We start from the raw sequence: 14,392 nt of genomic DNA, 5'->3' as shown, positions 1-14,392 counted from the left end.
CACACACACACTCACACCAAGGCCAATTTTCTCAGAAGCCAATTAACCTACAGTACCAGTGTCTTTGGGAGGAAACTCCATGCAAACATTTCCCAAGGTCAGGAATTGAACCCTACAGCCAACAATGCTAACCACTGTACCACCGTGCTGCCCATTTTAAGGCACCAAAAATAAATCAGCAAGTATATCAACAGCAATGGCGGTACAATATTTTTAGCTAATTCCTCCCAAGCAAGAAAAACAGCATTTGGGAGTCTTCACCTACTGTCTGACTGATAGTGTTAGCTGTGCTGTAGAAAGATCTACACAGGAGCAGAGGCAGATTAGTTCTGGTGGACGATAAGCTCAGGCCCCTTGAAGTTCATTACCCTCCCTTAATGAAACCGTAGAGCTGTCAAAAAGGGAACAAAGCTGAACCATGTCAACGCGCCACTGTCATTTTTCCAGCAACTGCTTTGTGCTTTATCACACAGCAGCAGCACTGGAGGCTCAATGCGGACTCAGTGGCTTTTAATTAAAGCAAGCAAGCACTGGTAAACGAGAATCACGGGAACTTTGTTGAATACAGTCAAGAGGAAACCAAGTTTAATAATCACCCTCACAGACCAAGGAAAAGAAATGCTTTTTTAATGCCTAAAAAACACCTTAATGCATGCTTAAACCTTCTATATCCCCCTTCTTTAAAAAATATTTCTGGATTTTCATTCTTTTCCATATCTTAAATCCCTTTTAATCTTTGAGCACAATAAACTAAGTGTGGCAGTCAGACCACAAGTGGAGAATGGAATTCTGGGATTACTTTTACCTGAAACCTTAACACCCCCGAGTTTCTTAGTACATTCTATTATGTTTCAGGTGTGTGTTGGTTTATCATGGAAAGGTGGCTATAATAGAATGCTAATGGATGAATTCTGAAGCAACAAATTTAAACGCTAAGGCAGGAATGAAATTAAGGAAGTGCACAGTATAATTAACTGTTTAGGACTGACATATACCTGAAACTGTGACAAATCATTTCACGTGGAAAGTTGCCCAGTCATAGAATTCCCTTCATGCCCAATGTCAAATCAAAATAATGATGCCATGTAATTAAACAAAATGGCTCTCCTGTTTCTGGACATTTTTGTAACTTTCCACAGCCTGTATCCATGGTGCTAAGATGATCAGATCTTTGGAGTCCACGGTTATCTTTATCTTGGTTAAGTATCCATTTAACCAAACAGAGTTGCTGTTGAAGGAATGGGTGGGACCGGACGAATAGGAGAGGTCTTTATTTTCAATCAATTTTTTTATTTTTGATAACATAATTTATAAATATATACTCATGAAATTTTAAATTACTAAATTTGCCTTCTTCAGCTATGGCACTGAATAAGACCTTTATTATCTATGATTCTGAAAAAGAGTAATATCATATGTTATCTACAGCTTTTTGTACGTGTGTAGTACAATATAAAATTGTAATGAAAAAAAAATCACTATTAGAGACAAGATTAATTTCAAAACACGAGGCCACGTATTTAAACAATGTCCTCAAGAAATGCACATTTTTAAATTACAGGCCTCTGAATGTCTAGTTTTGCCGTGACACTGAATAAGAATTTTATCATCCATAATCATGAACGAGGCTTATAGAGTTCAGTGATTACATTTTCACAGCCCACTTTTCGGACACCATGAAAAAATGAAGAATGCAATTGTTGAAGACAGTTGTTTAACAGGCCCAAACAACTTTCCTGAATGAAAGGTGAAAGCCTACCTTGTCAACATGGATATAGTAAAAGTGATCTTGATGATAAATGGCTTTAATGAGCCGTTTCAGCTGTCGAACAGCGCGCCCATGGACTACAAGCATGAAGGCTATCCTGACCGGGTTGTCCACCTTGGACAGGTCTGTGTCAATGTCCTCCCACTGCAGTATGGGGCTGGACAGGCCTGGGGATTAAAGACACACAGAGGCTCAGGCACAGGAGCACATCAACCAGGTACAAACTTTCTCCCCTTGTTTATTTGTGTGTGTGTATCCAAAATCCAATGAACTGACAGACTGCTCATTCCTCTGCATTGCAATCCGTGGCTCCTTAATTATTTAGGTACCTTCAAACACAGCTTTGAAAATAACTGGGTTTATGGACTGATTGTTGCATATAAAAACAATAAAATAAAGCAAGGCTGAATTGTTTGCCAACTCACTGACCTTCACTACTGATGAGCATCAGAAGTCCAAAGAGAGATTAACAAAATTAACTGAAGTTTATGACAAACAAAAAAGCTGTCCTTCAAAATGACAAAATAATAGGAGCATGTAAATATACCGATGGAAAAAAGAAACGCTAAACACCTCCTCTTCCAGACTCTGGCCCTCCCGTCTGCATGGAACAGACTGAAGAGTGAGTCATGCGTGAAGCCAGTCGTGTATGATGTCTAGGAGGTGTGAGCAGAGTGCCTCTGACGGGTCACCTTGCTCTATGGCATCACTGCCTCACTGTCACTGATGTGAGCACTGTTCCTGCTGGCAGTTTCAGCAGCAGTACAGGTGGTAGATCTGAAACGATCTCTCAGATGGACCAGTCTGATGCATAAGTCCTGCTCTGGTGTGGTCACTCAAGGGCAACTGGATCTTGGACGGTCATCTGTCCTGCAGCTCTGCTGAAACCTTCTCTGCTGTCGGGACACAGTGGAGCAGCTTACTCCAGAGTGTCTGGCAGCACTGGCACATGATATGCCTGCCTGCAGCATGCCAATGGCCCTCTCCCTTGCTTCTGGTGACATTTGAGGCATTATGGAATGCACAGAAAACTGACTAAGTGTGGCCTTTTTCATGCAGTGCTAAGCTAAGCTTTGAATTAAGGCATTTTTAAAGGTGACCTGATCAGGCCTTGTTCCACCTGGACCTCGTTGGGTAAAAGTGCGCCTAACGAGCTTTCGTGTGATTGACCAGCAATACAGCTTGTGCAGTGAGGCACTGCAACTTGCCAGAGGGCTTAAAACAAATTGACAACTTTTTGTAAAAGTACATAAGCTATAACTATAGTATTCTCATTCCAGAAAATGTTGCTTTTCTTTTTTCAATCAGTTTATATATTATAACAATACCTTTTGTGTTTTGCACTTTTTATCCCTAAGGATCCCAAAGCAATTCACACAAAGGAGGGAACTCTCACTACACCCACTAATGAAGAGCACAGTTAGTTCCCTGGTGCACCAGCAGCCAGACTACACAGCAGACCAGATGGAAAAGTGAGAACTTGTTCCATCAATTATATTACGAAGGAAGGCCAGAGTATTCAAGCTCAAAGGGGAATTCAGCCAGCACACAGAGCGAACACCCCAGCTCTGGAGTACAGTGCCATGGGATCTTTAAAGAGCAAGAAGTCTGGACCTCAGCTGAACATCACATTGCCTTGATTGGATTGGGAAAGGAGAAGGCTCACCGTACTGCTGGCAATACTGTGGGACCGATTCAGGCATCAGCTTTCCGGCCTGATGCAGGCAGACTATGTTGGCAATCTCCTGGCGGCACTGGCGCGAGCTGGCACGGCCGAGGGCTGAGAGGGCGTCCTTGCCCGTGATCTCACACTTGGGTACGAAGTCGCTGCTGGGGGCCTGGGGGGCGCCCTCCACGCTGCCCGTGTCGCCGTGCTGTGCCGTGAGGAAGCGCCCCTCCCCCTTGAGATCGGTAAAATTGCGGCTGCTGGAGGGGTCGTAGGGCACCCCCTCTGCTGCGCCCCCCTGCCCCTGAGAGCTCCGGAGGCTGGCAGGGGGCCTACGGCGCTGAGTGCTCCGCCGGAAGGCACTGGCGGCCGTGCCCCCCGGCCCCTCTATCCCCGGTTTCCATCGACTCCGATTCTTCCTGGAAAGCCTGTTCTGCCAATCACTGCCCAAACGCTCCTTCTTGGGATCCTGACCATTGTCGGGCAGCTTCGACCTCCTCTGCAGAAAAAAGGCAACAGCATACCTGTCAACAACAAGCAACCAAACGCCTTGAGGACACGGACAAGGTCAACCCACTGGACTTCTTCACACAGAACAAAACAGGAACCGCAGGCACGAGGAGAAACCCACAAGGAAGCACATTTAGAACAGAATATCGGGACACAAAGCCTTGTGTGAAAAGAGGGGTCTTGAGCAGCTTAGCAACCTAATGAGCTGGATGGGACAAAAGTCCTGGCCTCCCCTTGTTTGTAATCTTTCATACGTCCTCAACATCCCTCTTATTTTTAGCATTTCCCTTTCCCTGCAAAGGAAATGTTTCTCTTACAGCTCATTGTTGACAGGGACAGTGCAGTGATACTACATAACAGTACAGTATGATTTAAGTTGCTTATGAACTTAAAAGAACACAACAAGAAAGAAAAATGAATGCCATTCAAGGAACACAATAAGACTTAACTTTGCCACCTTTACCTGTAATAACACAAAGGTAGTATACAAACTATTTAATCTATACAGCTTTTTGTATGTGTGCGGTATAACAAAAATTCTTAACAAAAAAACAGACTTCACTAATCGAAGCTGAGGTTAATTGTATTAATTCAAAGAGCATCTACAAATTCAAGGAACAATATACATCACTTGGGTTTCACTGTTGAGTTCTGAAAACATTGCCTGCCACAATGAAGAGTCCTTCTGTAGTTGCAAATAAAGCAAATATGGCTTGATAGCTAGATATTTTTCTGATTGGGCTACAAAAGGGATTTTAATAACAGAATTATTTGTTTTCTCATAAAACAGAGGATGAGATATTTCTGAGACAGAGTTGGCTTAGGTACAGGACGTGGGTCTAAAAGCTCTCTTTACTGTTCACCTGTTCAAGTACAAGGAAATGTTTCAGGGACCTTTCAATCAGACATTTTTGGAAGAAAAACTATAATGGTATGCTTTAAAAAATACCTTTATACACCTGCTGGCTACAGAGTACTTCAAAAAAAGTTAATAGGAAACTAAAAGATTGGTGGTGATGAGGAGTGCTGCTTTTAATACTGACAGTTGTTCATAGAAGGAATGGCAGGAAATGGCAGGAAAACATACAGCTCACTGTACAGCAGTTTGATTAATTTATGGACTACAATAGAAAGGCTCTTTACAAATTTGCACTTGTGGAAAGGAAAAACATTCCAGAATATTTTAAACATCACAGACTTACGAACTTATATTTAGTCAAACTAGGGTCAAAAGGTTGAAACTTCAATGCAATAGGTGTTTATCTTCCAAAGTTCTGCACTGTTATGAAGATTATGCAACATATGCAAACATTTACAATCCAAAGGGCTGCCTTTTCCAACCTATGTCTTAGGCTCTCAAGGAATCCAGCTGCACCATAAAGAAAAACTTTCTGGGAACGACAGAAGGCACTGTTTTGTCTAAGGCATGTTTTTCAGCAATCTGAATATGCCTTGATATAATTACCGAAGCAGAAATGGCACTGACAGGGACATTCCTACACAAAACTTTACAGTACCTACTTCGACCTTCCACTGAAAAAGAATGATTATTTAAATAAAAAGGATAAATCACTTTTGATGCCAAGACCTTGATAAAAACCAGCCCGTGGGGAGGCAGTACCCTGCCAGCCACAACACACTTTTATCTGCTCATGTGAATTAATCATCCCATAGCTGCACTCAGTGCACAGTTCTTGTAAGAACTGGAAAAGTGCCATGAGTACAGATGCCCAGGACACACAGTGCCAGCGAGGGAACCTGCCTTATCTGCAGGACCCCCCCGCCATTGCCCAAGACATGGACATCTATTAATTACCTCTACAATGCACATGGCAGCTGCTTAAATTTAGCTGAAAGCCTCCACTGCACCTAGACGCAATGGGTTTAAGTCCAAGTTGCTTCATTAGCAAGATGTTCAGTGCCTGGGGTCACAGTGACCTTTCTGACTTAGATGAATCCCAGAATCTGGCTAGGAGTGCATGAGAGAGCTCATATGACTAAGCAAACCAGGAAAACTGGTGGCACCACAGTGAACACTGGTGACACTGCAGGCAGGAAGCATTTAAGCGCAGAGGCACAGCGCTGTGTGGGCTGTCCCCAGTAATGTGTCTAAATAAGGGTAACAGAAAGGGATCACTGTCTGTAAGGTTCAATGTTTCTTATCAAAGCAATTTCTCTACTGGGTTAATGCTTGACTGCATACAAGAGCCTCAACAGTAAACCCCCAATTTTCAACAGAAATTCAAAACGTTTTTTCCTAAACAAAAAGCTGCTCTTTGCTCAAAGACTCTGAAAGTGATTGAGAATTTATAAAGTTTCTGTATTTTAGTTAATACTGTAATCCACAGCTCCACATATACTGTACAACAAATGTTATGTTTTACTATTATTTCACAATGTCAATAACTTAACACAAATGTCTTGGGAAAACTATATCCTACTAATAAATCTATGTGCTGTTCCAAGCATACCATTAGTTCATACTTTGATTACGGAGTCACACTCTGAAGGAACTCACTTTCCTGTTCTAATCTCTTTACTGCAACCATGCAAGCAAAAGGCTCATGTTTCGCAAAACTAGATGGACAAGATATACCTTCAGATGTGCTGTACAGCTGTTAGCTCTTTTTTTTGCACTACTACACGTCTCAACCTACAGCCGAGGAATGTTTTCTGCATTCCTTAAGTACGCTCTCATTCCTACCCCAAAGACCCTCACACAATTCACAGTGTTCTATGCATAACTGAGCAAAACCAGGGTATTTAGCTTGCACAGTATCTGCCACCCCAACTTTATATAAAAGAATTGTCTTTTAAACCATCTTCTCTCTATGCTCCATTTTGAGCTAAACGAACTGCATATTATTCTGCCCTGCAATTATGCAATACAAAACAAGATTCTCGAGCCCTTATTAACAGGTTTATTCTCTGAAAAACAACTTTTTTTAAACCCTCCCCTCCCCCTGCCACTTCCTGGCCTCCCAACATTTGTTACTGCTTTTCCCCACCACAGGCACTCAGGGAGACTTGAGAGTCCCTAAAATCGAACATCTAAGTGGCTTGAAGGCTGAGGAACAAAGAGGGAAAATTAAAGGACAGAAAACTCCCACAGAGAAGGAGACAGACACCAGATGACACAAAATTCCTGCTGGTTTGTCTGATGGTAAGTGGTAGATGGGTTTTTCAGAGAACGAACAACAAAGGAATCGTAATGCCCAAGACTAAATGTGTGACAAGGCACAGAGCCTGCAGCTTCATAACAACAACTTAAGAAGTCAGCACAAATTAATGTTTAATGAATACATTTACAACTGCATGACAATAATCCTCCCTCAGGTGTTTCACAAGAAAAATGCTGGCGAATCTGGGTTGGACCATTTTATCACCTATAAAGCTTGCAACAGATAAGTAGTGAAAGGACAGGGATATCAAGATCCAGGGGTTCAGTCAGGTGAAGGAGCAAATGTACTGAATCTTGGAGAATTTCAGTAATATTGAACATTCCCACTTGTTAATAAGTCTTAAATAATATGCGACTTCCATATTGATAGCAGACCTAGAGGAACACAACTTAGGACCAAGGCTTCTGAGGATTGCAACAGAGCAGTGCTGTGTCACACTGAACTGACTGTTTTTCCTGTTCAACACTCTCAGCAGATACCAGCCTCTGCTCCACCATCATTTAGCTCTCCCTGCGGTCACGGCTTTTTCTGACTTTGCTCCAGGGCAGCAGAGCTGAATGTGCCAAGAATTCATAGAACTGCTCTTTAAACAGTGAACGTGCTCAACAATGGCTACTCACAGCACCCCACCCAAGAAAACGGAGCAAAAAGAATAATCCAGGATTTACATACACTCACAGGGTAAAGGAACTAAACCTCTTCAGATTAAAACAACCTTGAACAAGAACAGAGTACACTTAACATCTTCAGATACTTACAAAAAAGTACTTACAAAGAAAAACTCACTTCTCTATATAAAGAATCACAAGGATTTGAGAAAACAAATAATTGTATAATTTAAGGCTTGATGAAATGAGCAAAATTGCCTTAACAAACTCCTCTATCCATTCTATGGGAGGCATCACAGCACAACTGCACAAAACAGTCCCTGCTTCCTTAAGCTAACAGTCAACCCCATGTCTGTGCAAAGCCCTTCCTATGGATTGTCAGTACTGGTGCGTTTTCAGGCTGGACATCATGTGTAATGCCATTGCTCAGAATGTGATTTCAATTATTTTACCCTCCACCCATTATTCATACTCAATGATGCTTCTGCTTCACAAACATCATAACCATCCATCCGTAGGGCACTTGCACATGCCAAGCCAATTTTCTCAGAAGCCAGTTAACCTACCAGTATGTTTTTGGACTGTGGGAGAAAACCAGAGCACCCGGAGGACACCCACGCAAACACGGGGAGAACATACAAACTCCACGCAGGTACCACCCCAGGAATTGAACGCTGTAAGGCAGCGATGCTAACCACTGCGCCACTGTGCCGCCCACAAAAATGACATTCAAACACAAAACATCTCAGGTTATGCCAAAATCCCATAATTATTTCTCCGGCTTGCAGGAAATAATGTGATTCTGTGGTCTTTTGTTTCAGTTAAAAGGCTTACTTCTTTTACACATCCTCGTAAGGTGCACACAGTGTGGTACTGGCAGATTACAGCACATGACCGAAAGCATCGGGTCTCACTTGTAGACAGATGTCTGCAGTCACACTAACAGGTTCAATGGAAGGCTAAAGGATATTTGCCTGAAAATTCACTTCTCACGTCCTCAATTTCCTGTTTATGTCTTGTTTTTTTCCCCTGAGCCCTGTTGTCGTTCGCTCTTTGGGTTTTATTACGTGTGCCGACTCAATTTATGGGAGGAAAGACAAAACGTTTCTTAAATTGGAAACCGGAAGCATATTAGCACTATTACAGCTAAGGATCGAAACAGGGTTCCTACAACCAGAAAGGTTAATCTTTCATGGCTGTACCCATGAGATTTCACAGTTGCTGTACCCTCATTCCATCCACTTTCTAACTTATTTACAGCACTGTGGGGAATCCAGAGAGTATTCCAGCATGCAAAAGGCACAAGGCAGGATTAACCCCGGACAGGATGCCAGTCCATTGTAGGGAACACACAAACACTTACACACACACTCACAAAGGGGCCAATATTCCCAGAAATCAATTACCCTACAACTATATATTTGAACTGCAGGAGGGAACTCCATGCATATAGCTCCCAAAGTCTGGAATCGAACCCTGGAGGAAACCATCAAGAACACACGGAGAACATACAAAGCCCACGCAGATATCAGCCCAGGTCTGAGATTGAACCCAGCAGCTCATCGTTGAGAGGCAACAATGCGAACCAGTGCACCACCATGCAATCCACTACCAGTTTAGATTTTCCTTAATTAACCACATGTCCTACTGCAATGCAATTTAGCTCTTCATAATCATCGATGGCTATTGATAGTTGTCTTAGTACACAGTCTAGCAAATTTTTCAGTCTTTTTCTCACTACACTACTTACTGACCCTGCATTACGGTTTCATAAGACTTTGTCAAGTTAAAAAAAATACCATTTTTAAAAGCACTTCACTTCAGAGCAAATCAGGATCCAACAAAATAAAAATCTAATTCTCTCGTGATAAAAGTTTTTCATTCAGAGCACTGGTTAAAACCCCAAAGTCCAAATAAACTTGGACAACTTCACTAGCCAACAGTAAGCAGAGCTCTGTGGTGCCCCTTTTCCAGCTTCTTACCAATACTGGGTTGAAAGCCTGCTAGGATTCCAGTTACAGTAGTACCACAGTGTACAGTAGCAGTCAATGAGATGCAACCCTCAGCACTGTGAGCACACAGGGTAAAAAAGCAGTTTCTAATGTAGAAGTAGATTTTGGATGCCTCCTATGGTATCTCGGCTGTGCTGGTCCTTCCAAGCATGATGGGGAGCAGAGATGATTAACTACAGGCAGTTCTGAATTGAGACCTAAAAAAGCAGTTTGGGGAGATGTGTGCATAAAATCCCATTATACTTGAGCAAAACCGTTTTGGAAGATGTCCATGCAGATTCTACATACAAGCTCCGAGACGTCTCTTTAGAACACAGTCTGATCCAGACATTGGGCAGCAGGGTTTCCAGAAGACAACTCCAGGAAACATACAATACATGCAACAGGTGAGAAAATTCAATAGCAGCGAAAATAACTATTTTTAAACTTATGAATACAACTATAAATATAAATTGGGAAATGCTTTATTTATGAAAAACACTGGGGTGTTTCTATTGACAGATATCTATCATCTTCCAGACAACATGGAGGAAGCATGGAGGAAGCAATAAAAAAGGACAAAAATAATGTTAAGTTATACAGGCAAAAGCATATAATTCAAAACATAGCATGTTATGTTAAAATCGTACAGTGCATTAGGCCTCATTTAACATATGATGAACACTTTTGGTCACCGCATTACAAAAAAAAAAAAGATATCACTGCTCTGGAATCAGTCCAGAAGAGAGCAACCAACTGCATTCTGGGACTTAAAGAAATGTCCTCAACTGAAAGGCTGAATGAACTCAACCATTTTAGTCTTGAACGGCGAAAATTAAAAAGTGACCTCGTCTAAGTATTTAAAATCCTCAAAGGCAGGCCTGTGGACTTTGTTCGAAATGAACAGTAAAACACAAACCACTGCACACAAGTAGAAAATACATGGACAGAAAATAGGAGGCTCTTCTTTACCCAAAGGGATCTGGGTAAATGGAACAAGCCACACAGCCATGGGGTTGAAGTCAATACTTTGGTTTCCCTCAAGACCCTCCTGGATAAAAACCTTGCAACAATAAGCTACTACCAAACAGTAGTTATTAAGGGACCAAATGCCCCCCTTTTGTCTGTAATCTTCCTCATGCTCTTTTTAAGCATAATTTAATTTCATACTTCTGTACGCTTACTGGGTAAGGGAACTGAAGAGTGTCTCCTTCCACAAGTTGTCTGCACAGCTGAGGAAAACAGATTCACCACAGTGGCTACACTGTATCAGGTTTCTTATGGGATTTAGTGACATCTCCCTCCTCCGTGCATTTGAAAGTGCTAGGAGTGGAAAGAGAACAGAGGTGTGAAGGTATACTGTTGGGAGCTAATTACTAGGAGAACCTGGGTTAATCTACCACATGATACCCAACCAGCACTTTGAGTCACTCAGTGGCATTCCAGAAATTCGTGTTTGGAAGGAATCTGTGAATCTGAAGTGTGAAATCTGGAGAAATGACTGGAGCCCTGGGTAGGCAGAGAGTCGGGGTGTGGAGAAGGCATTGCTCAATTTATTGATCACAGAAAGTGAGCCGAAAACACTGGACAACTTTAGCAGCACATCAACAAAAACAGAAATAACACAAAATAATAAATAAGTAAAGAATAATTACACACTGGAAAAAAACAACAACGAAGAAACAGTTGTCTCAGCTGTAAAGCCTTCTTCAGGATATAAGTTGTTTCTTCTACTTTTCAGCGTGTATTTAACCTTTATTCGTCCCTTTGCAACCAGAGCACGCTGACGCAGCGCCGCACTTGAATCTCTTCAATAACACATTAAGACCAGTTAATATTAAATGACTGCATTGATTTGATTGATGGCCGATTTCGTACGTAAAAAGGAAACCTGTTTACCTATGTGAACAACTTAGCGGCGCATCACTAGTCTGCGATGCAAAGCTCGACGCAGCAACCACGCCAATACTTATTTCTGGTGCATGAACCCAGTGACATTATCTTGGAGGAATGAGATTTAGGACTTTTGAATAAACTAGTATTACACACATACGCGAATTATTAGTTGTAATCTATCGTGCGTGGCCCACTACAAAAGTCTGAAAGCAGTCCTGGACGGGATTGGCTGGAAAGCCGTCTGCGGTTTTGTTCCATTAGGTGAAGAGAAACCCCAGACAGAAAATCATCACATTCTTCAGACACGCTGGGACTCGCCACCCGCCGTCTTCTTCGACCCAAGACCACTGCACTTCGGCGTCCGAACTGCCCGTCTCACAATGCCTGTAACTCGCTCTTCCAGTGCCTTTTCCAACACGAACCGTAAATAACCTTACTGACAGCCGGCGCCTTCTGAGCTCCTCTCAGAGCGCTTCATTTACCTTGTTCTCGTTTTCAAATACGCACTAGCGGAAAACAGTTAACACGTTTGTTTTCGCGCACACATCGCTTTCTAAGAGAAACAGAAGGGCTAGCCACACCGACCCCCGGCTCTTTGCAGTCAACGCAACTGCACATCGCAGGGGGGCACGAAACGCTTGAACGCAAGTGACACACTGGGAACTTGTTGTGCGGCGGCACTGGCCAGATTTCTCCCCAGCCCATTGCAAACACAGTCACATACTGTGTCTATAGACAGACAACATCCAAAATCATAAACGACACATCGCGTAAGATCGGTGACATCGGTCAAAGCCTTACCTCCGCTTTCTCCCCTTCCTCCAGGCTCCTGAGACTCCACACCACAAGTCCCTGAACGAGAAGGATTGTCAGAGCGGCGGCAATCGCCAGTTTGTAACGGCGGAGTAGCTTCTGCACCCTTACGCTCGCCACCATCTTTCTCGGTCTCCGCTTTTGTGTGAGAGCCAACAAGGCGCGATGGGGGCGCGCATGCGAAGGCTGATTAAAGATCGGCGGGGGCGCGCACGCATGGAAGAGTGCGCGGACGGGAACGCGCCCGCAAGGACGTCAGGAGTCTTCAGATTTAAAATAGGGCGTGCGCAGCGCGCTCCCATACTGTGTCGACGGGCGGCTGACACGTGTAACTGCTGCGATCCAACTAAATGCTCATAGATCCTGCAACACAAAACGCAATTCCTTTGCGAAGATTCTAGCATCCCGACTTGACGGATATCGATCATAATAAATTACATGTAGAACATATGGTAAACTTAATGTTCTCATTACGCATTGAAATACGTATGAAACTACTTTATGTCTTGCATATATATAAATATTGATGGTAGTATTTTCGTTAAGTATTATTTTGCACATTCAGTGATGCTATGCTTCATATAATACCGCATACAATAAAATATGGCACAGCATAGTGTAACAGACAATCACAATGAATAAACTGAAACCAAACTAAAACTGTAAATATTCATATACTGTATTAGCAGGGATATATAGATACAGAAGAAACAAAGAAAGTAGAGCTGTGGAGCTACGACAGTGTAGGAGCCAGTGACACACAGCGCATCCTTTAAAAAATATATTAAACGTATAAAGAATTTACAAATACAACTACAACCAGAGGATCAAAAACAGGTACAAGAGAATAAAACACAAACAAGAAAAAAAAAACATTTAACCGCCAGAGGTAATGAAGTAAATTATGTGATCAAATTGTATTTTTACATATATCAAAAGTTTTCCTTGCTATATTATTTCTCCATTTCTTATTGAATTTAAATAGTGTTTCAGCTCCGCCTCAAAAATACTAAAAAGGGGAGTATTATTAGACCATTTTGATTTATGAATGTAAAATTTACCCAGAATGACTAATACATTTACTATAAATAAATGCTCTTTTTCCACATTTTCTGTTAAACAGTACAATAGAATATCAAAATCCTTCAATGTAAAAAACACCTTTAACTGCCTGCAAACAAAACTCTGTAAGTCCGTCCAAAACAACTTTCACAGCGCATCCATTTGGAAAGGTTTATGGATCGAAAGTTTTCTTTCTCGTTAAACTCTGTGAAGGCCCTGCCTTTTTTACATTTTACGTAAAAAGTAGCGGCCGCACGGTGACGCAGTGGTTAGGATTCCTGGGGTTCGATACGGGGAGTGCTCTCTGTGTGGAGTTTTGTATGTTAATAATAATAATAATTGCTTACACTTATATAGCGCTTTTCTGGACACTCCACTCAAAGCGCTTTACAGGTAATGGGGTCTCCCCTCCTGTTCTCACTTGCTCAGGTTTCCTCCCAAAGTACAAAGACATACTGGTAGGTTAATTAGCTTCTGAGAATACTGGCCCTGATTTGAGCGTGTGGGTGATAAGTGTCTCCGTGTGCCCTACGATGGACTGGCGTCGTGTCCACAGTGTACCCTGCCTTGCGCCCGTTGCTTGCCGGGATAGGCTCCGGTTTCCCCTCGAACCTTAATTGGAAGTAGCGGTTAAAAATTGAAAAATGGATAAGAGGCAGAAGCTCTTTTGTATACCTTTTGTAAAATGGAGTACAGTATTGCCTGGTTAGGTTTCGGACACCGATTGAGGGTTCATGATCCCGAAGGGAGGTTGCTGTTACTCCCTTAATCAAGGAGTTGGTCCTTAAACTCAGACTATCTCAATTCAGTGCCCTGGTGTGTACCAATGATTCTCCAGGTCGTTGCCGTCATTGTTCTCAGTTGACTTATAAGCCTAAATAAAGATTAAAATAATT

At 42.3% G+C, this 14,392-nt stretch overlaps 1 protein-coding gene across 1 annotated transcript in view; it reads right to left on the bottom strand.

The window, feature by feature from the left end:
• Positions 1 to 12,638, bottom strand: part of xylt2 (xylosyltransferase II) — a 30,972-nt gene extending 18,334 nt beyond the window's left edge. The window contains exons 1-3 of the mRNA XM_069194460.1: positions 12,423 to 12,638; positions 3,435 to 3,933; positions 1,760 to 1,935 (exon numbers count right to left, since the gene is read on the bottom strand). Of these exons, the coding sequence (XP_069050561.1) occupies positions 1,760 to 1,935; positions 3,435 to 3,933; positions 12,423 to 12,557 (810 nt within the window). The 5' untranslated portion in view covers positions 12,558 to 12,638. The remainder of the gene's footprint in view (positions 1 to 1,759; positions 1,936 to 3,434; positions 3,934 to 12,422) is intronic.
• Between the last annotated feature and the right edge of the window lie 1,754 nt (positions 12,639 to 14,392).

The sequence above is a fragment of the Lepisosteus oculatus genome, chromosome 9 (genome assembly GCF_040954835.1).
Source record: "Lepisosteus oculatus isolate fLepOcu1 chromosome 9, fLepOcu1.hap2, whole genome shotgun sequence".
NCBI lineage: Eukaryota > Metazoa > Chordata > Actinopteri > Semionotiformes > Lepisosteidae > Lepisosteus > Lepisosteus oculatus.
Note: the sequence above shows the minus strand (reverse complement) of the source record. Positions and strands in the feature narration are given on the sequence as shown.